This window comes from Rhinolophus ferrumequinum, chromosome 4, assembly GCF_004115265.2.
Source record: "Rhinolophus ferrumequinum isolate MPI-CBG mRhiFer1 chromosome 4, mRhiFer1_v1.p, whole genome shotgun sequence".
NCBI lineage: Eukaryota > Metazoa > Chordata > Mammalia > Chiroptera > Rhinolophidae > Rhinolophus > Rhinolophus ferrumequinum.
The window spans coordinates 92943653-92969260 of NC_046287.1; the positions used below are offsets into that span (position 1 = coordinate 92943653).

General features: G+C 40.6%; 1 protein-coding gene across 2 annotated transcripts; it reads right to left on the minus strand.

Annotated features, from left to right (window-relative positions):
• Positions 1-1151: 1151 nt before the first annotated feature.
• On the minus strand, positions 1152-24148 carry SERTM1 (serine rich and transmembrane domain containing 1). 2 transcript variants are annotated; one of them, XM_033103797.1, is made up of 3 exons: positions 23984-24148; positions 23198-23471; positions 1152-2772 (listed from the first exon to the last, which is right to left on the minus strand). In XM_033103797.1, the coding sequence occupies exon 3, from the start codon at positions 2591-2593 to the stop codon at positions 2270-2272; it is 324 nt and encodes a 107-aa protein (XP_032959688.1). In that variant the 5' UTR covers positions 2594-2772; positions 23198-23471; positions 23984-24148; the 3' UTR covers positions 1152-2269. The 2 variants fall into 2 exon arrangements, with proteins under 2 accessions (XP_032959688.1, XP_032959689.1); XM_033103798.1 differs by lacking the exon at positions 23198-23471.
• Between the last annotated feature and the right edge of the window lie 1460 nt (positions 24149-25608).

Sequence of the window (25608 nt, forward strand, 5' to 3'; positions counted from 1 at the left end):
CATCTCAAGTTGTACAATCTGTTATCCTGGCAAGTTTTTAATGACAAGCCCTATTTTACATCTTTGACTGTTGCTCCTAATTCTTCTACTTAACCTTGAGAGTTAGAACCATCATGGAGGAGGTGTGCCTGCATCCGTTTTTATTTTTATTTATTTTTTTTTGTTTTATTTTCAGAAGCCTTTATATCTCTTCCAGAGGAGGGTACAAAATTACCTCTTAGAACAGATAATACTCAGATTGTCCTGTTGTGTGGCAAACTTGTTCCTTTATTTTTTTAAATCATTTCATTCACATCCTTTCTTCCTCAGTAACCAAAATAGCACAACAGTAATCAAAGAGAAAAGGTGATAATATAGATACTTCTGAAATCCTGTTTTACTTTCACACAACTTTTAATTGGGAGTATGTGAATATATATGTATATATGTTCTGAGAATGTGTCGCATGTGTGTACAGACACACACATTCAGAGAAGGCTGATAATGATCTAAATAGCAGATTTTCTAATCCAGCATTTATGGTACACTCCAACACACTACCACTGGCAGCCGTGGTAAAATTTTCACTAATTATACATTTTAGGGCAGTGACCGTCTGCAGGTCTTGTGGTGTTTGGGGACATTTCTGATATAGAAATAGTTCAATGTGGTCTGATTTAAGTGCGATGTGTGGGTTAAGAAAGAGCAACCTGATCTTCACCACTGGTCGTCATCTCCTGTAGTGCTTTAGAACGACAGAGATAAACCCTGTAAAAACGGTGGACTCTTTATCCCATTCCAGTTACTGGCTAGTGCTGCCATCAGTCCAAAGGGCATGTTGGAGCCCCACGCTTAAGACGAGCAAGTGTTCTGAGCAAGACGATCACTTGCCGTGGAAGTCAGGGCCATGTTGACGCACGGGGTTCCGTAGACTGAACAAGTTTATGTTCATAGTGTTTATGCTGTGGGCCATTTCTTCTTCAAATTAAATTAAAATTCTTACTCGTGAGAAGCTGTAGCTTGTTTGCCGTTTCGTTTTTAGGGGCAGCTTGACTTCCTCCACACTCCATGTGTGTGCTTACGTGTGCGCCTCCAGGACGAAGCCCCTGCAGACGTGTGTGGCTGACCACAGTACAGCAGCTCCCAGGAGCACGAAGCGCCCAGAAGCTACACAACGTAAGTCTTTATAATTTTTTAATACAAACCCATATCTTGGAATCTAGATGCAGAGTATTAAGGTAACATACAACAACACTGCTCAGAGACATTCATGGAGTCGATGATAACATGTCGATTAGCAATGGAGTCTCTAAGTTTTGCAACCTAATGAGAGGGAACAAGCACTTGACATTCTCAGAGCCTTAATTCTGCACTAAACTTAGATAGACTATGAAACTGAATTAGGGAACATACACGACTGCCAGGAGTGATTACTGTATAAAGCACAACTGAATCAGTAGTTTCCATATGCTCAATTCTCACTGAGGGAACTAGGTATAGAATAAAAACTTGGTGTCTCCTCTGGTACTTCTCTTAGTAATAGTAACAGCAATTACCACAAAGAATTCCACAACTCTAGGGCATTACGACTATAACATAAGGAGGAAAAAAAACCTCACGACGAAGAATTACATTACAAACTGCACAATTAAAAGTTAAACTCTTCTAAAACTTTTCCTGATACAACTTAATCCATCAGTAAATGTAGTTCTCATTAGTTAACGTGAAATTAAATAAAACAGTTTGCATATTTTTGCCTCCAATTTTAGGAATGTTGTACATTAAATCTAGGTTATACAATGCTCTACATTGACTCTTTTTTTAAAATTTGGTGTTTCCGCTTTATCTTTTAAATATGGAAAATACCTTCTGAAGAGCTCAGACTTACTTTTGCCAGTTTCTGCTGGCTCAGTTGGTTTCACAGTTTTGTAAGAGAAACAAAAGGCAGAGTCGATATACAGCGCCCACTCTGAGGCCCTCCTCAGACTCTGCCTCAGGTCCGACAGAATGGAATGAACTGATCCACCTTGGAGAAGCCTGAGCTCCGGATTTGGCAAGTGGTTTGTGTGAAATTCTATACATGCGTTTTGCATGCACCTCTGTCAGCATCAGCTTCTACATTCACAAGTGAATGGAAAAAGAAGTCATGGGTGAGGGAGACGGAGAAACAGGTCTAATTGGTTGACAAAAACAAAAGGGTCATTTCTCTCATGAGGCAACTGCTTCACGTGACACTTCTCATAAGGGAAAACCTCAGCTGCTGCAGCATTTAAGGATTCTTCTATTTTCATCACGTCGAAAGGTTTGAAAAAGTGGACCTTTGAGAGGAAATACTACAGACTTCCAAATTAGTGAAGGAACTCCCAGCGTCGCTTGGATACTCTGGGTAGGAGGAACTGGAGGAGATGATATTTTTGAGCCTCTGGAGGGCAATGATTAAAAGCAGAAGCAGAAACGCTAAAAGGCTGAGGAATATGGACACATAGATGTAGACATTTGACAGGTGGCCTGAGGATGGGTCCACCGACGTGGACAGGGATGTGGGAAATAGCTCAAGGAAAGTTCCATTCTCCACATTTCCCGAAAAAACAGATGAAGAGTCGGGTTCAGACATCTTTATGAGAGTCCAAGAATGAGTGAGTATATTACAAGTCAAAGTTTCACACAGGGGCTACAAAGGACAGAATCAGCATTTTTTTCCCCACGATAGCTTCAGCAAAAATTTCAGGCAGTTAAATCAGTCCAACAAAACTTGATTTTCAAAGGTAGCAGGGGATCAGGTTTCCACTGATGCTGCAACAACAACAACAACAAAAAGCAACTGAGTGTGTTATTTAGAACATATTACATTTAAATCTAATTGCCAGTCTTCAAGAAGTCTTAATTATAACACCTACAAAGGAGGGAAAAGAATGAAATAACTTCCCCAGGAACAATGTTTGTGTCTTTATAGTACAAATGATGATATAAAAAATGAACTTTTAATTTTATCTCCGTAGTACCCTGGGTTCCAGGTTTCTCCAAGGAACTAAAGATAACATAAAAAGGAAAATACATTTCTAATGTGCTCCATCTGCTGCTATTTCAACAGATGCTTCAAGTGGATGCTCTGAGAATAGGACCCAAAAAGTTGGCTCCAAACCTCCCTCCTCCAGAAAATTAACTGCAGGGTCTCCAGCCCACCAGCGCAATGCGACCACTATTTGCCTCTAGCCCACTTTGGAGAATCACAGCTCAGGTAACTTTGCTTTTTGCTGAATATTTACGACGGGATAGGTAGATAGATAGAAATGAGCAGAAGGAGAAATTCAGCTCTGGTTAGAAAGCCACTTGCTATAGCTCCTAACTGGGTCAAGACCCCGGCAGCTGCCCAGCAGGACACCGGCTTACACAGACTTCTCAATCAAAGAGACGTGTTGTTAGAAGTGGGGGTGTGTGGGAGGTGGGGGGGTAGACACAACTTGTTTGTCAGGATCATCAGTACCTCATGAGCCCAACGGGATTCCAGGTTTCACACACCCCTAAGCGATGTGTTTACATATACCCCCAAATCAAGGGGATATATTTATACATGCCAAATCAAAGGGGTGTGTTTACTCATGCCCCTAAATCAAAGAAATGCATGGCTAAATGCCAGAGGACCAGGCACCTCTGAGATAAGAGAAAGGAGAGGGGGTGGCAATTCTACCCATAGAAATAAAAGCCTTCACACAAGGGCTGCTTCCCTCTCTTGGGTCAGCCTGCTCCAGGTCTCAGAGTGTACTTTCTTTTACTAACAAACTTCTGCTATTCGTGCTCCACAAATTTCTGTCGCTTGATTGAAGTCTTTCCTTCAAGAAGACAAGAGCCGAGGTTATCAACATTATTTTCCCGGTTAACATTTATAATTTGCTGATTTGTTCATACAAACGTATCCTCTTGAGATTAGGGGCCATTTCTATTTATTTCTTGTCTTTTAGATCTACCTACATACTTTGTTCTTTATACTTTCGGCACTGATTAAGAAACTTTAGATTACCTCAGAACAAAGGTTGGATTCCCTCTGAGTGGTAGAAACTGAGTACTGGGTTTGCTTTCAAAACTCTTAAGTTTTAGACCTGGATTCTCCTCTATTTTTGGGAAGTAGGGTAAATTGCCAACATTTTCGGAGGTTCACTTTCCTCATCTGTAAAATGTATGGCACCTGCCCCATCTCCTCCCTGTGTTATGCAGGGATCAAGACAATAGGCGTGGAAGCACTTTGTGAATTGTAAAGGGCTGGGCCCAAAAGAGGTGTGTGTGTGTGTGTGTGTGTGTGTGTGTGTGTGTGTGTGTGCGCTTAGAGGTGGGGAGAAGGAATAATCTCTCTGTGGGGAGCAAAGAAATGCTTGTCACTCTTCACCTCCTCCTGTGGCCCCTATGAGGTAGCAAAGTAGACTGTGCCCGGCAAGTAGTAAGTAGGTCACAGCATGACTCCTCCAGCTCAAGGTGTGGGTGCAGCATGTCCCAGATAACCTCTCCTCCAGGACTGGAGAAGTCACACAGTTTCTGAAGGAGCCTCTAGCCCACTAAATCCTTGGTGGATGGGGGCAGAAGGGGGAGAGAAGCAGCTGGGGGAGGACGATCCCTCCGGTGGATGAGCCTCTTTTAAGTCCAGAAAAGATGCTCTTCCTAGCTCTTTTTAGCATTAGACCACTGTGTTGTAAATTTCTAAATCTCGTTGTATCACAGGTAGTGAAATGCTAATACGAAAACATCCGCTCTGCCCTGGCTTTCTTTTCCCTAAACTCTGCCCTGCATATTACCTTGAAAACTTGCCTTTCCCTTCCACTTTCCAAATCGAATTAAGCGGCCGATTCTTTGAGGGGCTGACACTGGTCCCTGCGGCCTGAGCTGACCGTCATGAAGCTCCCTGGAAAGGTGGGGACACTTCTGAGAGGGCTGTCCCTGTCAGGTGTCATGCAGGCTAATGATCTTAGTGAGCCCCTCTGAGTAGACCACAAACAGTGTCTTAGTATGTACTTCATGAAATAATTTGATTTCTACTCCTCACATTTGGCTTTGCCTGGTGATTTTTATTTCATTATGATGCTGCAGGCTCCTAACAATCCTTTAAAAAGAGAGAGAATCACAGCGGAATTGCAAGTGTTACACTGATTTAGCAATACTTTGCCTTTTTCCAGCACGTAAATCCTTTAGGGAAAAGCATGTTCACCTTTAGGGAAAACAGAGTCTCAGAGGCAGCACGATGTATAGGAAAGAAAACTAGGTAGAAATATTGAAAAATGAATCGGTAGAAATATTCCAGATGTTCTGGTAAAACCTCCTAGATCTAGCTGAGGAAACTGAGAAAGATGCTCGGTTGATTTGACAAAAGTAACAGATCAAACTAGTAGATAAGCCAGGACTGGGCTTCTTCACTCCTTATACCATCTGGTCTCCATTTTCCTGTAGGTTTTGGTAGTAAGAATTTTGCATCCTCTTTTTCTAGCATGGGCAAAGAAAAAAGGTAGGGATGGAGCATTTTGTGTGTCTCGCATACAAATTATTTCGTAAGGCAGGTAGGGCAGGAATTATTATTCCCATTTTGCAGACGTGGACACTGTGCTGCAAAGATGTTGGGATTCACTCAGGGTACACAGCTGGACAATGACAGAGAAGTGACTAGAACCCATGCCTGAACTGTGTTCTTAGTTTTCTCAACTCTGGTTGAGAAAAATGAGTCTTGGGTAATTAGTTCCTACCTGCCATTTACTTTGGACAAGCTTACAATTTACTCTTGATATTTCAGTTTTCCCATTTGTAAAATGATACTATCTCCTACTTCCCCAGGAGGTCCTGAGTTAAGATGTGATAACGTTCGTTTCCATACTCATACTTAGAAATCTGTAAAAGACAATCCCAAGTAAAGTACTAGGAGACAGTTCTTTCTGAGTACCTAGGGAGACTAGAGGACTTCCAAGTCTCTGCGAGTGCTACAGTTCTCACAGGTCATAGATTCAGCTGCAGTTGGCTGATTTTTCTAAAGCCACATTCAATACCCAAATTTGTATCATTTTCTGGGGGTGGGCTGGACGCACAGATGATGTCACTGGAGTATCAGCCATTCAGCGGCAGAGCTCACAGTTGGCTACCAGACCACTTGTTAAAACAAAGATACCTCTTTAAAGTGTAAATGTTCCGAGAGCACTTATACATCCCGGAAAGATTGCCTTCTTTCACACAAGAAGCCTACTGTGCACCGGATGTCTACAGGACAGTTTACCGGAAATGAGGCTAAGAAGATTTGGGGAAAGCATCTGATCTTTCTTTCAAGTGGCCTTGGGAAAATGGTAGAAATGAATAAACGAAACCTTGCTTCTTTATTTGACATTTCACAATTAAATGTCTTCTCCTTTAAATACCCCCTCCATATTTCAGATTTAATATCATTTCCAGAATGCTTCTTAATTTAATACGACAGACACACAAACTTCATCTCAATGTTCTGCTGCAAAACAATAGTTACATGTACTGTTAGAGATAACTTTAATTTGACAACATTGCTTCTCATTTTCTTATTGAAGTTTTAAAAATTGACAAATCTTTCTCTCTGGTGAATGTTTTGACAGTCTGTGTGTAATGCTCAGGACCAACGGAATTGTACGTGTTTAGGCCTCGTGACAGTGTGAATGAGGCTGCAGGTAGCACTGTGGACACGAACTCAAACAAGTGTGCTTTAAGCTGATGCTTCTTGGACTCTTTTCGCCAAACACTGTGTGTTTCTGTTCTTTAAAGAAGACAGAGAGTTCGTCTTAAATGCACAGCCTCGATCTGTTCCACGGCAGCACCAGCAGACTCTCATTTCTGGTGGCACCCGAAGGCACGTGAAGATGGTGATGCTTTCATTCCGAGCCATTCTCAGAAAGCGATTTTTGAGAAAGGATAATGAGACAGCTGGATCACAATACTATACATGGAGACCTGTGGAAATGTTTTGTTTCATGGTCAGCCAGCTTTCCCTTTGTCTCTTGGAATAAACAACTGTGCTGGGGAGAAATCTACAAAAGGCAATCACCTACCAAAGCAAGGAAGAATGGACTTGTAATCTCACCATGAACCCCGGGGGTGGGGAGATGGAGGGACAGCACAGATAAGGTGGACCTGGCGGTCTCTGGTTCCATGTCACTCAGTGCCATGCCTCGGGTGACTTCTCCAAAAGTATGGAAGCATGCTTTCCCATGGGGTGATCATAAGAATTGTAAAGTTTATGAAGAACAAAAACATTCTCTGAGCGTGGACCTTCCTGCCTAGTAAAAGGAAGAGCTGACAGGCCCTTATCTGGAAATCCTGTCAGAGAAGCATCCCAAGTGCCCTCGGCCTGCCTTTGAGTGAGACTTGAGCCTCGGCCTCCACTTCTGCAAGAGATGAGTGTGTAAAACAGCCTACAGTCGGCCTCAAATCTAGCACAGCAATTTCTGAGTTTCTGACCCATAAACAAATACGTTTCTATGTGAATAACAATGATTTGAAAGGTTTTTTTTGTTGTGGAAAACTGGGACAAGCTGCTTTTTCCTGAGCAGACATTATTTAAAGAGTACACTAGCTGTTAGATGGAAATAAACATTTTATCATCAAGCCCTGCTGTGTCAATCATTCTCCAAAAGATGGTCTTCCCACATAACTAGGAACGATTTGATAAAATATTAACAAGACATGGTAAAATGTTTTTTCCAGTCAACAAATGTAAAATTTGGTATTATAATATAATGAATAATTTTGATGATACTCATATATTGGCTCTCTTTCTCTGTAAAATACATAGAAACTACCATTTTCAGAATCTAGAAGAGACCTTATCACATCTGAGCAAAACTGTTTTTATTCTGTTTAGAAAATAGCATGTTTTATATAAGACCTCAACCCATTCCTTTACAATTTCATGATTATCTTCTCCCTGAATGCTTCCTCTTTGCCTAGTAGCCTTTGGGTCCTGCTAGATGAGAGAAGGTTGGTGCTGACAATACACACTTCTACCCACTCTTCTCAGAATGTAAATCTTCGCTTACACACACTTACCTTCAGGCTTGCAATAAAGAAAATCAAGTTTATTATCTTACCTGCGGTGCTATCCTTATTTAAAGCTGATTCAGCCCTCCATATACTTGTTCATTCAAGAGCTGCTTTTACTTAACAAAATAACACTTTGGGAGAGTAGCCATTTGTGTGAAAATGAGTAGAATCTCATTATGAGTCCTTGTACCAGCCCAATAAAAAACCAAACGAAGTAAGGAAATAAACTGAGCCCATCTGCTATCAAATAATAAATGAGAGGACCATCTTCTGAGAAGAAATGTGGAGAGGTAGAGATTCTGAATAATGCAATGGAATTCATGGACCTGGACTAGATGATGTCCGGCAAAAGATTGAAATTAACAGCCCGCCTTGCCCACTATTCAAATGAATGATCAGAAAATACAGTCAGAGCTTTTTCATAGTACTTTGGTGAAAATTACAGAAATGACAAAGTAACACCTTGGCCTCGGTGATTTATTTTAAAATCAGTTTCTTAGGGAAGGTCATTAGGTTGCTTTCGATTCAGTCCAATCTCCGCCGTCTGTAACTCAGTGATGACTTTCATCTGTCTAAATTAGCCTTAGGCCCAGCAAAATATTTCCTCAGGAAAAAAAAAATTATACTCAGAATACTTTTATGTTAGACAAATTATTTTGTTCTAATTCTTTAAAAATCAGTTACCCATACAAGGCATAATTCACAGAATATTCAGACTACCGTTCTTGATCTATAAAACAGTATAGACTGAGTGAAGTTAAAAAAACATACAAGAATGTATTTCAAAAGGGGATAGGAACATAACTGTTTTGATCATCTATCTTGTATAGCCTCAAAAGTAATTATAGATATGAGTTCCCTTGCATTTATTTGGCACTGTTTTCCTGGAAAAATCAAACTACTGTATTATTCCTAATAAATTTTTGTTATATTTATATTCCATGTGAAGATTTTATGTCCAAATCTCTGCCTTAGTAAGAATAATTATTTTTAAATGATAGTCTCTTAGAATGAGACAGTTTAAGTGGATAATTTTCCAGATGAAAAGGTGAAATATGAAACCACTTATAGGGATAGCATTTTCACGATTCTTACTGGTGTTCAGAAAATACCCAGGAGGGATCTGTCCTGTACTTTGGGGAGACTGGACCCATCTTGGCAACACAATTAGCCTAAAGCAAAACAAGAAAAGCAGCAACTTGAAGGTTGAAGGAATCTTGAACTGGTGAAGAAGTAGCCGAACAATGAAAGCCACTTTTAGGGAGCAGGAGAAAAGGTCATTGGCTAAACACTTGATTTAAAGAAAAAGCAAACAGCCAGAGAAATAATGACTTGAACATCATAGGCAAGTGTGAAATGACTCAGTGGGAAGAAAGAAGGGAAGAAGCAAGACCTGCCTTTCAAGATGTCACAGTATTTTTAATGAGGGCTTTCAGGTTCAGTTCTCTCCCTCCACTCAGCTCTGATCTTTTCCAATATTTTACAAGTGTATGAAGAAAAACACTTTTAATTGTTAGAGTAGCTAGAATTGCTTAGATTATAGGTTAGTATACAAAATGGCTTGCTAATTTTTAATCAGATCATACATGTTTTTAAAAATGCTCATTAAACCATGCTCTGGTAGAAGAATGGAATGGTCCCTTCTTTTCTATCTGTCTCTACAGTTAAAATAATTTGTATCTAATATATTCTTTTTGTCCAATCAGGCAATGCTCATAACAGTCTCCTTATAGAGTATGATATTTGGAAAGATTTTGTTCTGGTAAATTTAATTTTGTGAGTGTCATAGTTTTTCCTTTTTTTTTTTTTAAACCTTTACAGGAAGACAAAGCGTGTCCCCAGTCCACTGTCTCAGGCTTCAGGGGCCTTTGGGTGCTTCTAAAACTGCTCTAAGGGAACGGGGAAGAGCCTGGAAATTTGGTTTCTCTATAGCCATTTGATGAAATCCACTCTAAATGTAAGTAGATTCCTCAGAAGTAGGCACCATGGGCCACTGATACCACTCAGTAGAATAAGAGGGAAATGTGAGATTGTATCACTCCTTACCAATGCCGCTCTTTCTTTTCTTTTTGTTTCTACTGCTATCTCCCTCTTTAAATACATATAGTCCTCAGTTCATGGCTTATTGTCATCATTGGTCCCTCTTTCTCTCCATTCCTCATTCCCTTTTCTTCCATCTCCCATAGGCATCAAAGCTAATGTGTTTAATGAGGACCTCCCTGTTTGTACATGTTTATGTAAATACTTATTGTTGGTTTGCATTTTGTACATTTTCTTGTGAATTCTCATCTGTCTCATAAAATTTCAACTTACAAGAATGGAGATATGGTAAATATTTCATTCACTCTGTAAGTTAAATACCAAACTTCATTTCCACTTAAAATATCCTGATAATTAAGGCATAGGAAAGAGAGAAATATAACTTGTCAATTGTATCCAATTCTCTATTTTTGCACATAAGAATATTGCAAAGACTGATAACCATTTTCTATCCATAAAATCACATGTACAGGTACACAATTTGAAAAAAAGTGATGACATAGGTTGTCTGAAAAGAACTTCAGTATTAGCAAGTTCATTAAGCAAGTCACTATATTTCTGTTGACAACTATAATCGTGTCTTTGTTTAAACTAAGATACTTTATATCATATTCCTGAAAAATAGATCGGAATATGACAAGTATGCATAACTTGTGAAGTCTTGCATTTCCCAGCAGGGACTCAAGCTCACGGAGACTTCTACGTGATGACAGTTTTAATCAAGGCATAGCATTTACTTGAATTAATGAACCATCCTCCCTCGAGTACAAATAGAACCTTAGTTGATTACACAGTGTGTAAATTGCCCATCCTTTCTGGATATTAGCCCAGTATTTAGCATAATATATACATAAGAATTTTGCTAAATCAGTTCGCTCATTCTTCCAGTCCTCTATGGCTGATAGTCAAAGTATTATGATGCTTTTCACAGTAAAATGGGTATTTAAAAAGAATAATGCTTAGTAATTGGCAGTTTAGCAGACAAAGCTTTGGATACATCAAGTTTTGGCCATTTTACATTATTTAGCAGTCAGCTGAATACTTAGGAAAAAAAGGAAGATGCAGATTTCAAGATTTATCCCCTAATGCAATGCAAAATCCTTGGGTGAGTTAAAAGAAAAAAAAAATAGCTTTATTATAAATGCCATTATTAGGACAACTGGGGAAATTTGAATATAGACTGCACATTAGATAATCGTATTATATCAATATTAAATTTCCTGAGTGTGATATAGGAGAATGTTCATATTATTAGGAAATGCATGTTGAAGTTTATAGACATAAAGTGTCATAATATCAGCAACTAACCCTTAAATAGTTAAGCCAAAATGGAAAAAAAACAAGTACAGTAGTTCCCCCTTATCCTCAGGGGATACGTTCCAAGACGTTCAGTGGATACTTGGAACCACAGATAGTAGCAAACAATATATATACTATGGTTTTTCCTATACATACATCCATACGTACGTACGTACGTACGTACGTATATACATACATGCATAGCTTTGCTCCTAAAGGAAGTACTTTATGGCTTCCCTTTGGCATATATGAATTGCCAGCATCACAACGCTTGCACTTTGGGGCCATTATTAAGTAAAATAAGGGTTATTGAATCACAAGCACTGCGATAACCAAGACAGCTATGACGTGACTAATGGGCGGGGAATGTGTACAGCGTGAAAATGCTGGACAAAGGGGTCATTCACATCCAAGGGGGTCGAAGCAGGAAGGTGCGAGATTTCATCATGCTCCTCAGAATGGTGTGCACTTTAAAACTTACGAATTATTTATTTCTGGAATTTTCCATTTACTATTTTCAGACTGCGGTTGACTATGGGTAACTGAAACCATGGAAAGCAAAACTGCGGATAAGGGGGGACTACAGTACACACACATACACACACATAAAGAAAGATGATGAAGCAAATGTGTCAAAATGTTTACAATTGGTTAGTCTACTTAACGGATATATTGCTGCTGTCCATTGTTATTCTTACAACTGTTCAGTAGGTTTGGAATTTCTCGCCAGACAAGTTGGGGAAAAGTTATTTATCCCCAAGGATATTAGAAAATATGCTTGGTATACTATGCAGTTAGTAAGCCAAAATGTTAGAAGCTTCTAAAGAAATACAAGGATAGAAGCATGATTTTTGTGTCCAATGGGCATTGGACAAGTTCAAATATTTGCTGCCACCATCAGCTCATCATGCCCACTGGGTACTGGAGGTGAAGCATCAGAGGATGAGTTAGAAGAAGTTTAATATGCCCGGGAAACTGGATCTATGGTGGTGGGAGAGGCTGCCTGAATACCTCATTCACGACTTCACTCCTGCCTTCACCCGCTGGTCTGAATCTCCCTCTGGACCTCTGGAATCATGGAATCCAGTGATGTTCATCTTGAATCCTCAGTCACCTTCAGAGGCAGCCAAGGACATCACTCCTACAGCTTAAATACCCAGTCAAAGGTAAGGGCTTTGGAGGCATCTTGAGTCAAGAGAGGAGTTTTCTTTCTTTCAGTTTTTAAACTGAGGTATAATTGATATATAACATTATATTAGTTTCAGGTTAAATAGGTTCTGATACCAATTCCAATATTAGGGGGAGGTTGTCCACATCAACAAGTAATTCTCGGGACATCAGCTGGGCGTCCTAGGATTCAACTCAGTTCTGACACTATCTATCTGAAGAGAGCATCAGATTCCACAGATTAAGGGTCCAGTCCTACAAGATGGTCTCCCAACCCCCAATTCAGATACCAGTCGAAAGCCCAGGTCAGAGGTTCCCAAACCTCCTCCGCAGGTTTGATTAATTTGTTAGAGTGGCTTCTATAACTCAGAGAAACATGTTATAACAGGATATAACTTATGAACAGCCAGATGGACAAGATGCACAGGGCAAAGCATGGGGAAAGGGTGTGGAAGCTTCCATGCCCTCTCCAGGTGTGACACTCTCACAGTACCTGTATTTACCAACCTCTCAGAACCCTGTCCTTTTGGGTTTTTATGGAGGCTTCATTACATAGGCATAATTTATTAAATCATTGGTCAGAGATTGATTTAACCTCCAGCCCCTCTGTTCTCCCTGGAGGTCCAGGGGTGGGACTGAAAGTTCCAATCCTCTGATCACAAGGTTGGTTCCCCTGGCAACCAGTCCCCATCCTGAGGTGGTCCAAAAGTCACCCATTAACTTAACAAAAGAATATCTTTATGGCTTTCATCACAGTTCTAGGGTTTGAAGAGCTCTGTGCCAGAAATAAGGACAAGACCAAATATACCAAGGGTGCCCCAAAAATGTACACATGACTTGTATTCATCTTTTGTTATCGGTATATATTGAGTATTATGATGTTAATACAGTTTTTTCCTTTCTTAAAATGTGTATACATTTTTTGGCACCCTCTGTATATTTATTATAAATCACAGTATCACACAGGTGTACAACATAATGATTTGATAGTTGAATATATTACAAAATGATCACCATAATAAGTTAAGTTAACATCAATCACCACATCATTACATTTTTTTTCTTGTGATGAGAACTTTTAAGACTACTCTCTTGGCAACTTTGAAATATATAATACAGTATTATTAACTATAGTTACCATGCTATACCTTACATCCCCAGGACTTGTCTATTTTATACATAACTGAAAGTTTGTACCTTTTGACTACCTTCACCCATTTCCTGATCTCCCCTCTCCCCCACCTCTGGCAGCCACCATTCTGTTCTCTGTATCTATGAGTTTGGGTTTTTTGTTTTGGTTGTTTTTTAGATTCCACATGTAAGTGAGGTCTGTCTGACTTACATCACATAGCATAATGCCCTCAGGTGCCAGACAGAGTAGTTTTCTAATGAGGACTAATGAGTAAGTGGACTCGTGGGAAGTTCACCGAGAGCCCACTACAGCCAGTGAGGTCCAGGTTCCACGCAAGGACTGGAGGAACAATAGCAGCCAATAAGCTAAGCACAGTGGGAGACTTTATTTAGCAAGTGTCAAATAAACTTCAAACAGCACGTTCTGAAGATCAAAGAACTCACACTCCTTACAGCTCTTAAACTAGCAATCACTTCCCTGATCACCATCCTTTCAGTGAATCCTCTAGTGTGGCAAGAGGCCAAACCTGATCACAGGAACTCCCTTACAGTCCAGGGTCATTATCTGCTGCAATAGAGGCCAATAAACAATTTAGAAATTGAATATAGTCATTGCAAAATGAAGCTGCCAATGAAAAAATAGGGAGCATTGATAGGAACAGTGCTTTTTGCCAAGCATCACCAAGCATATGCCTGAGGATATAGGTAGGTACCTCGAAACGATGAGTACCAGATAAGTCAGATTTAGACAGAGGTTATGTACAACATCAGTCCTACAAGGAGACAAAGTGCTCTCTCATGGCTCTCAAGTTACTCGTTTACCGGGATTTCCAGGTACACCAGTAAGGGCAGCAGACAGAAAAGAGGAAGCTGTGTCAGGAAAGCAGGCTCCCGTGTGGCGTTTTCCTTGGTCCTGATAATCCTGGGTGTGAAACAGGCAGCAGAGACTGCCTTAATGCCCTCTCTTTGTCTCTGTCTGTCTGTCTGTCTCTCTCTCTCTCTCTCCAGTGAACTCAGAAGTCTGGCTAACAAAGAGAATATCTACATGTTCCTTGTAACATGGAACAAAATGATATGGCAGGCTATCAAGTGTGGGAGGAAATCAAGTCCTCGGCAGCCTGTTGTCATTTTAGATAATGAATCAAGACCAGAATCTGTCAAAAACAATATGGAAGCAATAAACAAGTGTAGACTCAAATTCTCCAGAATGTGTTTCAACTTAAAAATGCAAGGAGGCGAAACTGAAAAAGAAGGAGGAATTATTTGTAGAAAAAAAGACTACCACACTGGTGACCGATATAAGATAGTTAAACATTCTTTTAAAAATGTAAGTAAATATGGTTTCATTCAAGGGAATCATGAGTATCTTATATATAAGATTTAATTGACATTGATTTTGCCCCATATCAAGGCCAAGCTCTTTACCCTACCCTCTAGGTTGTATGTTCTATGTTTTTTGTTCAAAAATTGTAGAAATAGCCTTAGTCAGAAATGCATGTTCACATGTTTCTCACTGCTCTTATATCTAGTCTTAGTTATCTTTTATTTCAATGATGTCAGCTGGGATATAGGGGGCACACTATGCCAGAAGAGTGGTGGGAAGTAGAGGGGTGAGCAAGAGGGTGGTGGGTATATCCCCAAGTCATTGTGGCATGGGAATATGTCTTCAGAACTTAATAGGCAGGGGAGGCAGACCCAGGATGCTTGTGTAGGAGACAGAATGTCCAGCAAAACCAGTGGGGAAACAACAACATGAATGATAGCACCCAGTATTTATGAAATAAAAGCACATACTAGTTCTGTATGTGTGTTTGTATAGGTGTGCAGGCATGGCATATGTGTACGAGTATTTTCTCTAATCTTCAGTTTTCTCTAATCTCTAATAACTTCTTTAAGGTAGTTATTATTATCCCTCACTTTTCTTTAACAGATGAGGAAATTAATGCTCAGAGAATTTAAAAGTTTGCCCAAGTTAGAGGTAGGGCTGGAATTCAAATCTATATCGCTTCATCTCCAAATTCTATGTTCTTTATATTCCTTTTCTATGGGGAGGCATAGGGTAAAAGAGGGATAATTTTGAGTCTTGTGGTCATTAGTGCTGTCCGTGTGTTTCTGCTGTTCCTTCCTTCTGCAGGCAGGTTGTACGGATTGCATGTTCCCACCCCCTTTGAATTTAGAGTGGCTATATGACTTGTGTTGGCCAATGAAATGTGGGGAAAGTGACGTGTTACTTCTTGATAAAAATGTGGGACCCGGTGTGAGATTTGCCATGTCCCTTCCCTCTGCTGGAGGAACTATGTAAGTACAGGGCAGCTTCTGTCATCCCATTCCTGGGTAACCATGCTTTCACCCGTTGCTGGCCGTATTAATACTTAGTGTGAACAGTGAATAACCTGTTGTTGTTTTAAACCACAGAGATTTCTGGCTCATTTGTTATTGTGGCATAACCTACCTCTACTGACTGACATAAGATCTTACGATACTATGACAGCAGAGGTTCTGATGGGTATTCAAGACATTGACTGTAATGAAGTCAAACTCTGAGTGTAACTGAGCATTGCATGAATTGTACATGTAATATGTTAAAACCCCTTATAGTAATGATGGGAAAGGAGGTTGTACAGGATGTTTTGGTTAGCTTTAATTGCATACAAGAGAGGGATACAAAGGTGTGAGAGTTGGCTACTGGCATAGCAAATTCATATTCCCTAACAAGCTGGAGCATGATGACGTGCTGCTATGTAAGGACAGTCCTGACCCGCTGTCACTTAAACATGCACAAATGGTCCCAAGAGAGAATAGGTGAGAACTAATAAAGATATTAAGACTAACTCATGACCCTAATGGAAAAAACAACTCATTACACAAGTAATGGGACAGTGGTATTGCCTTTGGTTAAGAAAAACTACATACTCTGGTATATTTAATTCTTCATTCAACAAATACTTGTAATTACACATTATGAACAGGAAGGTGATCAAATATTATTATATGCATGACTCTAATGAATATATAATTTTTATAGTGACCATCTTCACTATATAAGAAATCTAAAATATTATCTGTCTTATATGTTCCTTATTATCTGGCCACATCTGTGTTTCCAGTCTCCTTTTTCCCATTGTTCCTAAGATTGGTGTTCCAAGCATGTCAAACTGTTTTCAATTCCCCAAAGTTTAAAAAAATACTTATGTTTAATCTTTATATTTGTACACGTCTTCTCCCAAACTCTACCCCAAATCCAATTTGTTCATTCATCAAGACTACTCATGCCATCCCTCCTGTCTCATGTAATTATTTACTCACAAAATAAAGTCCCACCTAATTTCTCTATACAAATTTTTGGCTCCTTCCTCTGCATTCTCATGATAATTTCTATACCTTTATACACTAACATTTTTCATGGTTTTATTAGACTAATTGAATTTGTTTACTTGTTAGTCTGCTTTGATAGACTGTGAACTCCCAGAATAGAGAACTAATATTCATTTATCTTTATATCCATGAACCAGCACAGTGTCTGTATAAATATGCTCAATAAGTACTTGTTGATGGTTCCATGAATGAAAGGGTATAAGAAAGATGAAACTTGAAGCTTCTTGGAGAGGCAGTCCATATTTGTTCTATTTTTAGATGAATGAAAATATTTATTGAACGAATTAATGATCTTGTATAAAATCATATCGATAACTCAAAGGGTAAGTACTCAATAGTAAAGAATATTGAGGAACAATCCCTAAATTTCATAAATATTTTAGTTATGGCAATAAAATGGATAGTTCCAGGTTTCAGAGTAAACTCGGATCATACTTTTTATCAAGCAATCGTGTCTTTCAAAAATATTCAACAAAGATTTTATTTAGTCAAGTGTCCACAGGGATAATTGAAAAAAGGATGGAGGAATATGCTATAAATATTGAAATATACTACTGTGAATATAGCTGGGGGGATTGTAACAAATGTATTTTGAAGAACACAATAAAACTCAAAAGAGTTTACCATAGTAAGTCAATGAAGATCTGAGTGAATGTGAAATAGATGCATCATTTTTAATTTAAAGTGTTCTTTAAGTTAAACCTCATGATAATCCCACCATTGGAAAATTATCAAGTACCCTATTATCACAACCCTTAGCACTGTGCTCATTTGTGGAGATAAAAAAGAGTCAAGGACAATGGCTGCTTTCTGATCATTGTAGGGGAAGGCTATTACTATTTACTACATTCAGGAACGGTATATGCCATGGTACTCTGTTAATCACTCTATCTCAAGGTTAAACCTACCCTGCTCTCCAAAAACAAAGCAAAACAAAACAAACGAAAAACCAACACCGAAGTTCAATAAAAACTCAGCACAGAAAGAGAAATGTTTACATTTTTATGAAATTTTCAATTGAACTATAAAGCCCCACATCGGAGATCATTGTTACTCAAAGTAGCCACTTGACTTCTTTAGGAATGTGTGGTTATGAGTCTTTGTGGGAGGAGAAACTTGCAAAGCACTGCTTCCTTCTTCATCAAGAGGGTCTTGCTATAAAAAAGAGCTAAACTAAAAAGTGTGCTTAGTACTTTAATTTGATTTATACTCTGGCTGAAGTTCCATATCTCATGGTGAATGAGTAATTAACAATTCAAGGGCTGGCACTGGTGCATGGACGACACTTTGAATGGCACTTTATCTAGATCATAACCATGGTGATGTGAGCAGTGATATCCTAAGCAGTATTGTGCTAGGAAACTAATCCAGACCTCAGCTTCTTAGGGAAATAGGAGGAATGAAAACACATGGGCACAAAAGAAGCAAATATTTTCTCTTCTCATTCATTGTGGAACTAACTGAAAACATCTATGGTGTATCTACTTTATTCCTTCTTTCCTCTTGGTCTCTATCAATATTAACTTTCCTTTTTTAAAAAAAGAAATCAATACCAAAAAATAAAAACAAAACAAAAACAAACAAGCAAGAACAACAAAAAGAAAACATTTTTCATAGAATTGGGAAGTTGGAAATCCTTAAAAATCAGGAAACTTAGGTCTCCAGAAGTTAAGTAAATTTTGAAGGTCATTGTTTATATTCCTTTTGGAAAAGGATGGCAGAAGGAGACAGCTGGTGACAGAAACCACTAATTGGGAGTGCAGGACCCCTTTTCCAATTCCAAATCCACTTTATACTCAGAGCTGAGCTGGGTGGCCAACAAGAGGACATCAGATGAAAAACAAATCATTCAGTTTCTTTTGTTATCCATAGGTTAAGTCATCATATGAATCAAAATATGTACCATGCAGAGTTCAATGGACAAATTTGAGGCCAAAACTGACAGGAATAATAAAGAGATAAAGGGACAGAATGAAGGACCTTGGAAACTCATTCAGTTGAACCAGAACAACTTTGTTGGTAAGGAGTCTTTCTGAAGGTCTAAAAATTCCATCAGTCAATCAATATTCCACTGTCAATCTTAAAAGCACAGTGTCCTTAATCAAGCACTTGACTCATGGAAGCAGAGGTCAACAAGCTCAAGAAGAATTTTCTCAGGAGGAATTGTTAGAATGACAGGTTGCCAAGGCATATGAAAGAGGGTATTGGCAAATATATATATTTCTTGACCTGGGTTCCATTTACATGGATATGTTCAAATTGAACACATAAGTCATAAAATATGACTTGTGTACCTTTCTATATAAATATTAAACATCAATAAAAGCACTTCTTTTTAAGGGTAAAAAGTCATGTGGGTAATGTCTACCACTTGTTGAATGAAGTATTTGAGTGTTCCCTTTTGAGTGAAAAAGTATTCCCTTTTCACTCAAAAAAATATGGTGTTATAAGCTACCAATGTAAATAATACATTTTGAGAATTTATCCCATGGGGAAAAAATCAGGCAAGTTGAAAAGATGTATTACAAAGATGTATTCTGCAACTGAACATTGGAGCTACCAAGATGTCCATGAGTCAAGGACTGGTTAAATAAATGACAGAGTCATACAAGGTGGGATCTGATGTGGTAAAAAGGAGTGTATTCTCTAACATGGAGACATGCTGGGCATGTATGGCTGAGTCAAAAAGTAAGCTTCAGAACTGTGCATAGTATGACTCCATTTCTATAAGACAACAACTACTAGCATTGCTGCTATTACACTGCTATGCACGCATGCACAATGTTAGAGGCATGCAAAAGCAAAACAAAATAGAACAAAACAAAACCAAGCTAAACTAAACAAAAGCAAGCTAAACTAAACTAAACCAGAGGTCATGCACCAAGCTGCTAACATGTTTTTGTTAGTGGGTGATACTATGGGAATGTTCATATTCTACTTTGTGCATGTCTGTATTTGAATTTTGATACAAAGAACATGTATTGTTTTATAATCAGGAAAAACAATAAAGGTAATTTCATTAATAGAAATAAAATTTAATTGTAGCATATGCAGTGAAAATGCAACTGGTGTTTAAGCTTAGAACACTTCCTCTACCTCCTTACCCCCTTCCTTCCTTTTTCTGTGCTGTATATACTTAATGCAATCTTCTGAAATGGTTCATTCATATGCACCTTTTTTTTCAAAGTTTAAGACTTTCAGGCTGAGGCCCGAAAGTCCATCCGCCCAATAGGGCTTAATTGTTCTTTGTGAGACAGTGTATTTTACAGGATGCTGTGAATGTTTTAGTTAAGAAATGACAAGCATGGTCCTCTCTGCTCTCATCCTGGTCACAGGAAAACTGAAAGTGAGTAAGAACCAAACCAGTTTAATTGGCAACAGTTGATAGATTACCAGGCACTTCTAACCAGCACCAGGCTACCATGGGAAGTTAATCTGAAAAGCTGCTATTTTGGCTTCCCCTGGGGAGCAAGTCTATATGTTGAATGTTCCCTGAATAAACTGCCTTAGTGTCTTCACTGTGGTTTAAGTCATCTTCCTAAATTTGAAAGAGGTTCTTACAGATGTCTATTTTGTTGTTTCCCATCAAAAATTGTATTCAAGTTTATTATCTGAAGTTAGCCCTTTTGACAACTATTACAGGCTTACAATTTCCAGACTCTTTCACTATTGTCTATAATAATCTCAGCATCAACAATCAAGTCCATAATATAAATTGTAAATCTGGGCCGACTGATTTCCCATCTTAATATAACTTAATAGATGAAAATTTAAAAGTTAGGAATTCAGGAAATACAATAACAGTCTATCCTGTTCCTGACCTAAATTTAGAACTTTGAAATATTGGCACTATTTTGGCTGGTTTGTGCCATTTCATGCTCAGAGATACTGTTAAATTGTGTATAGCTACTTGACTCAGAATCTCCATTTTTTTGTTGTTCTTTCCAAAACTTAGTATAGACTAAACAATGACTATTTCCTGGTTCCAACTGTGAACATGAGCAAGTCTATAAAAATTAAGCCTGTGATGTTTTATATTAACATAGTAATGTAATAATACAATATACTCCACATATATCTATTTGAAGAAAATAGCATTTTTCTGCAACACTACTTTTCGGCTTCTAGTTTCATTTAACACATGTTTACTGAACAGTCCATGAGTGCCAGAAGCCAGGCAAGAGGGACCTACACAGAGTCTGACGTCCAGGGACTTTTAGAAATGTATTTTTTCAGGTTATTAAATAACTATTTTAAAAGCCCAAATGAGCAAAACACAAAAATTAGGCCATAATTTTACTTTCTGCTTTCCCTAATAACTAGTTACATATATAAAAATGCTTACATAAACTCTACAAAGTTAAAAAAAAAAAATCAGGTCTTAAAATACCAGTTAAAGAGGAAGAGTAAGCCCAGAGAGGAAGGGGTATTATCAAATGGGTTGAGAGTTGATCTGGAATAGAGGCCAAATCAGAGAATTTTGCTTGTGATGGGTTCATTTTTCATTCTTAGAATAAACATACGACTGCAAGTTTACGTAATGATTAATATGATTAATCATTCTCACCAATCACCTCTGTCATCCTTCGTCTGCCCTCATTAAAAAAGAGGGAAAAAAAAGGAACTGGAGAAACCTGTAAATAAAGGCTCTGATGGATTTGATGCCACACGCCTTCACACCATTACTTAGCTCTTAACCCTTGACAAACCTGTGCGCACCATCCAGTATATTCTGTTGAACAGAACTAACTTACAGCAGGGAGAATGGAATGAATATTACGTTATGCAAACGTTCTTTAATGAGAGCCACAATGTAGTAAGCTCTTTAAGGCACTTTACCTTATGTAGAGAAATCAAAAACAATAAATAAATAAGGCAAATAAATAATAAACCTCAAACACAAAAACGGAATACCCCATCCATTTTGGGAACTCAGTATTCCCAGAGTACTTCCGGCGTTGGCACATGGTTCCCCATCCTCACAATGCCCAGTAGCATTTGAAGGTGACCAGGACATGCCCTGTGAGAGGGCTGTCAGTGCAACTGGATTGCGTGCGCGGCAGTCTCACTAACAGCACACTTCAGAAAGCCACCTTCAGTAAATGTTAGTTACCTGCGGATTATACAGTGTACTTGTGTGATGGTGGGGGTGGGGGACAAGTATTGCTATACTTACTAGCAATATGAGGCATTTTTGTCACGAAATACAGAGAGGGTGCCAAAAAAATGTATACACATTTTAAGCAAGGAAAACTGTATTAAAATTGTAATAATATACTGATAACAATGTAATAATACATTGTAATAATGTACTGTAATAATATACTGATAACAAAAGATGAATACAGGTCACGTTTGACTTCTGCAATTACGAGAGGTGCTCAAAGTGGTTACCATCACGTCCAGACACTTCTGATTATGGAGAACTATGCTTGAGCAACGCTGACCAAAGTGTTCACTTGTATACATGTTTTTTTTTTTTGGCTCTCCCAGTATATTTAAGAACCTCTAGGAGCTGGATCACAAATAAGCTAAAACACTCAGACTAGTTGCATAATTTAAGCTAATATTATCTTCCTTTTTTAAAGGAGGGTGCATTGGGCTACAAGACTGCATTAAGAGGTAAATCTTAGAAGAAAAGAGTGTATCACTTAGCTTGCCTCCTTTCCTGTTGATAGGCTGTTGCCTGACAGTCAACCTGGAAACTCTAAAGTGCCAGGTACGCCAGGACAAACATTTGGGGGAGCGGTCCAGTGGCTGGGCCCAGGACGGAACAGCTGCGAGGTTCCAGCCCTTTGCATGGGCAGTGTGGACCCAACCGAACGCTGTGGTTTTGAGATGTCCAGAGCCCTCCGATTCCATTAACATCACAAAGAACCACCTAAGTAAGTACTTAACCACTTTAGCAGTACAGTTTCCGCAGGAATTTTCACCGGCAGAGGAAATCAAGGACATTAACAAAGAGACCCTCTCTCTGCAATCTGACACCAAACCCCAACCAAGCCCGCCGGGCCCCAGGCATCTGGCGGCGGAAAGCGCGCAGGTACGGCCGCAAACCTGGTTCTCAACGAGAGGTTTCTGTGAATGAATGGGTCCTTCTGCACACCGGAGAAGGGCACATCACACACCTCCCTCCTAAATCAGACCTGCAACAATTTGCCCATAATCCACGCACCTCGACAGGAAACGCAGGATTCCAGCGTCTCATCATACCCGGGGAAAGGGGAAGGAAGCTGGTGCGGTTTCCCACTAGGTTTTCCGGGAACTCGGGAAGTCACCGCTGGCGCCCCTGTTTCGCCGATCGGAGCCCAACCGGAGCTAAAGCTCCAGGTAAAACTTCCTCGGATTTGGAGCCACCGAAAACAGGTGAAGAGACTCACGCGAGCACTGTAAGGGGTAAAGCGGCCAGACTGTGTGCGTGGAGAGTCCCCAGGCAGGGACCGATGACCCTGGAAATCCAGACAGACGTAAAACAAACACAAAAATGACCACACACACCACAAAGGGAAAACACAGAATGCACCGAGAAACACCTTCTGCAAAGTGTAGAACGGTCTAGGCTTGCACGGAGAAATCAATCTGTGCAGCGGCGGACGCGAGGGCAGATCTTCCCGATTCCCTATGTCCGGGACAGAAACGGTCATTCTGGGGCCAAGGGCATTGCGCAGCCCCGCGAAGTCATCCCGAGAATCGGGAGAGCTAGGCTGCGGAGGCTGCTGGGGGCCGTAAGGACAAGCGGCCCGCCGCAAAGGGCACAGATTCAGAGTGTCCAGGAGCTGGAGAGTCTGGGAGGAGACTCCGGAAGGAGCGGAGCCCCTGGGACCCGAGGCCGCCCCAAGCGAGGAGCCAGGGCGCCCCCAGCAGAAGGCGAGCCCACCTTCAGCGCTCCACGCCCCGCGCGTCCCCAGCTCCTCACTCCTCTGCCTCCGCTCGCGGGCGGCGTCGGGAACCCTTCACTGACCTGGGGGTCGGGACCCGCCGACTTCCCCGGGCCTGGCTGAGCTCCTCGCGGACGCCCCTTGTCTCGGCAATCAGAGCCCGCGAAGCCGTCCGCAGGAATGTGGGGCTCGCCGCTGGGGCGCACAAGCAGCTGGGGCGCACTCGCGGCAGCCGGCACAGCGGGAATGAGCGCGGGGCCGCCTAGTCCGCGGGACAGCGCGTCTTCCCTCCGCCCCTACCTCCCGCACAACCAATGGAGGCGAGCTGGGCCCACTCCCCGCCGCCCCCGCAGCAGCCCCGCTCCCACGAGGGAGGAGCTTGCGCCAACATTGGAAAATCCTGGGGGACGAGGAGGCGTTTGCGCGGGGAGCCCCATCTGGGGAAGGCAGGTGTGGTGCCCTTAACTTTTGTGTGTAGCGGGGTAGGATGGGGAAGTGCAGTTTCTTTGGGGCCTCAGGGACCTCTCTCTGCAGGCGAAAACATCTACTTTATGCCAAGTTTCTTCCCCTCTTACATCTTTTAGGAGTCCCGCGCAGGGCCCACTCCAAACCGCCAGCCCCATGCGTCACAGCAAGCCCAGCTCTGAGCCGCGTGGGGGCATCTCCGTCAGCGCTTTTCCTTCTCCTCTGAACCCTCTGCCAGCTCATCACCTGAGTTGAACAGAATCGCAGTTGCTTTCACTGCCTGGGAGACGGGCAATCACAGAAGTCTCTGCTGGGTAACGGACTTAGACATTGATAGATCTTCAGAGAAGTCTGGAAAGGTTACCAGTGAGCACTGTGACCTTCACCCAGCGACTCTGGATTCCTGTGTTTCCGTTGGAAAGTGAGAGGCTTGGATCATTTGATGTCTGAGGTCTCTTCCACTCTGACATTCACCAATCCCGTTGGCTCTCTGGCCTATGTGGCTGCGAAGGGCTGAGCCCGGATGAGGTGCTGGTATGGATCCGTTTCCCCCAGCCCCTGCTCCAACCTGCCCGGATGCATTCAGCCTGAAACCGCCCAGCTGTGGCCAGGAAAGTAAATCATGCAAATCCACATAGAAGGATGCTGCCCAAGTCTTAGTGACCATTACATTTGCACAAGTAGTGCCACCTACCAGCTCCTGAAATCATGTTAGTTGTGCTCATGTTCAGTGGTTCTCCAGGTGGAGACACACGGGTGCATGTGGCTTAACTCTGAGACCCCCTTGGTAAGTGAGCAAAAGCTCTATATGTCCCCCTTCCTTCTCCAGAGGAGTTGTGGGAGTGTTTTAATCTTATCCATATGAATCTTTCTGTGTCTGATCTCAAATGCAGGTGGAATGAAATGAATTGTCAAGAGGGCAGATTCAGAGACCTGCTTCCCTCCCAACACGCCTGCATTTGCATGCTAAATTTCACCAGTTCACATGCCACTTTCATGAGTTTTGTTACATCCATCCACTGCCTGCTCTATTATGTACCTAATGTTTTACCTTAGGTTTTTATTTAGCCTCATCTTAAGCAGTAATAGCCATGAAAACCTTGATATATTATATACCAGTTGTATTTCAATACAAAATAAGTAAGTAATAGGTAATCTGTAGGTTTTGGGGTTTTTTTTGACATTTCCTAAGTTTAGTTTCCTAGGGCTGCTGTAACAATTTACCACACAAACTGTTACAAAA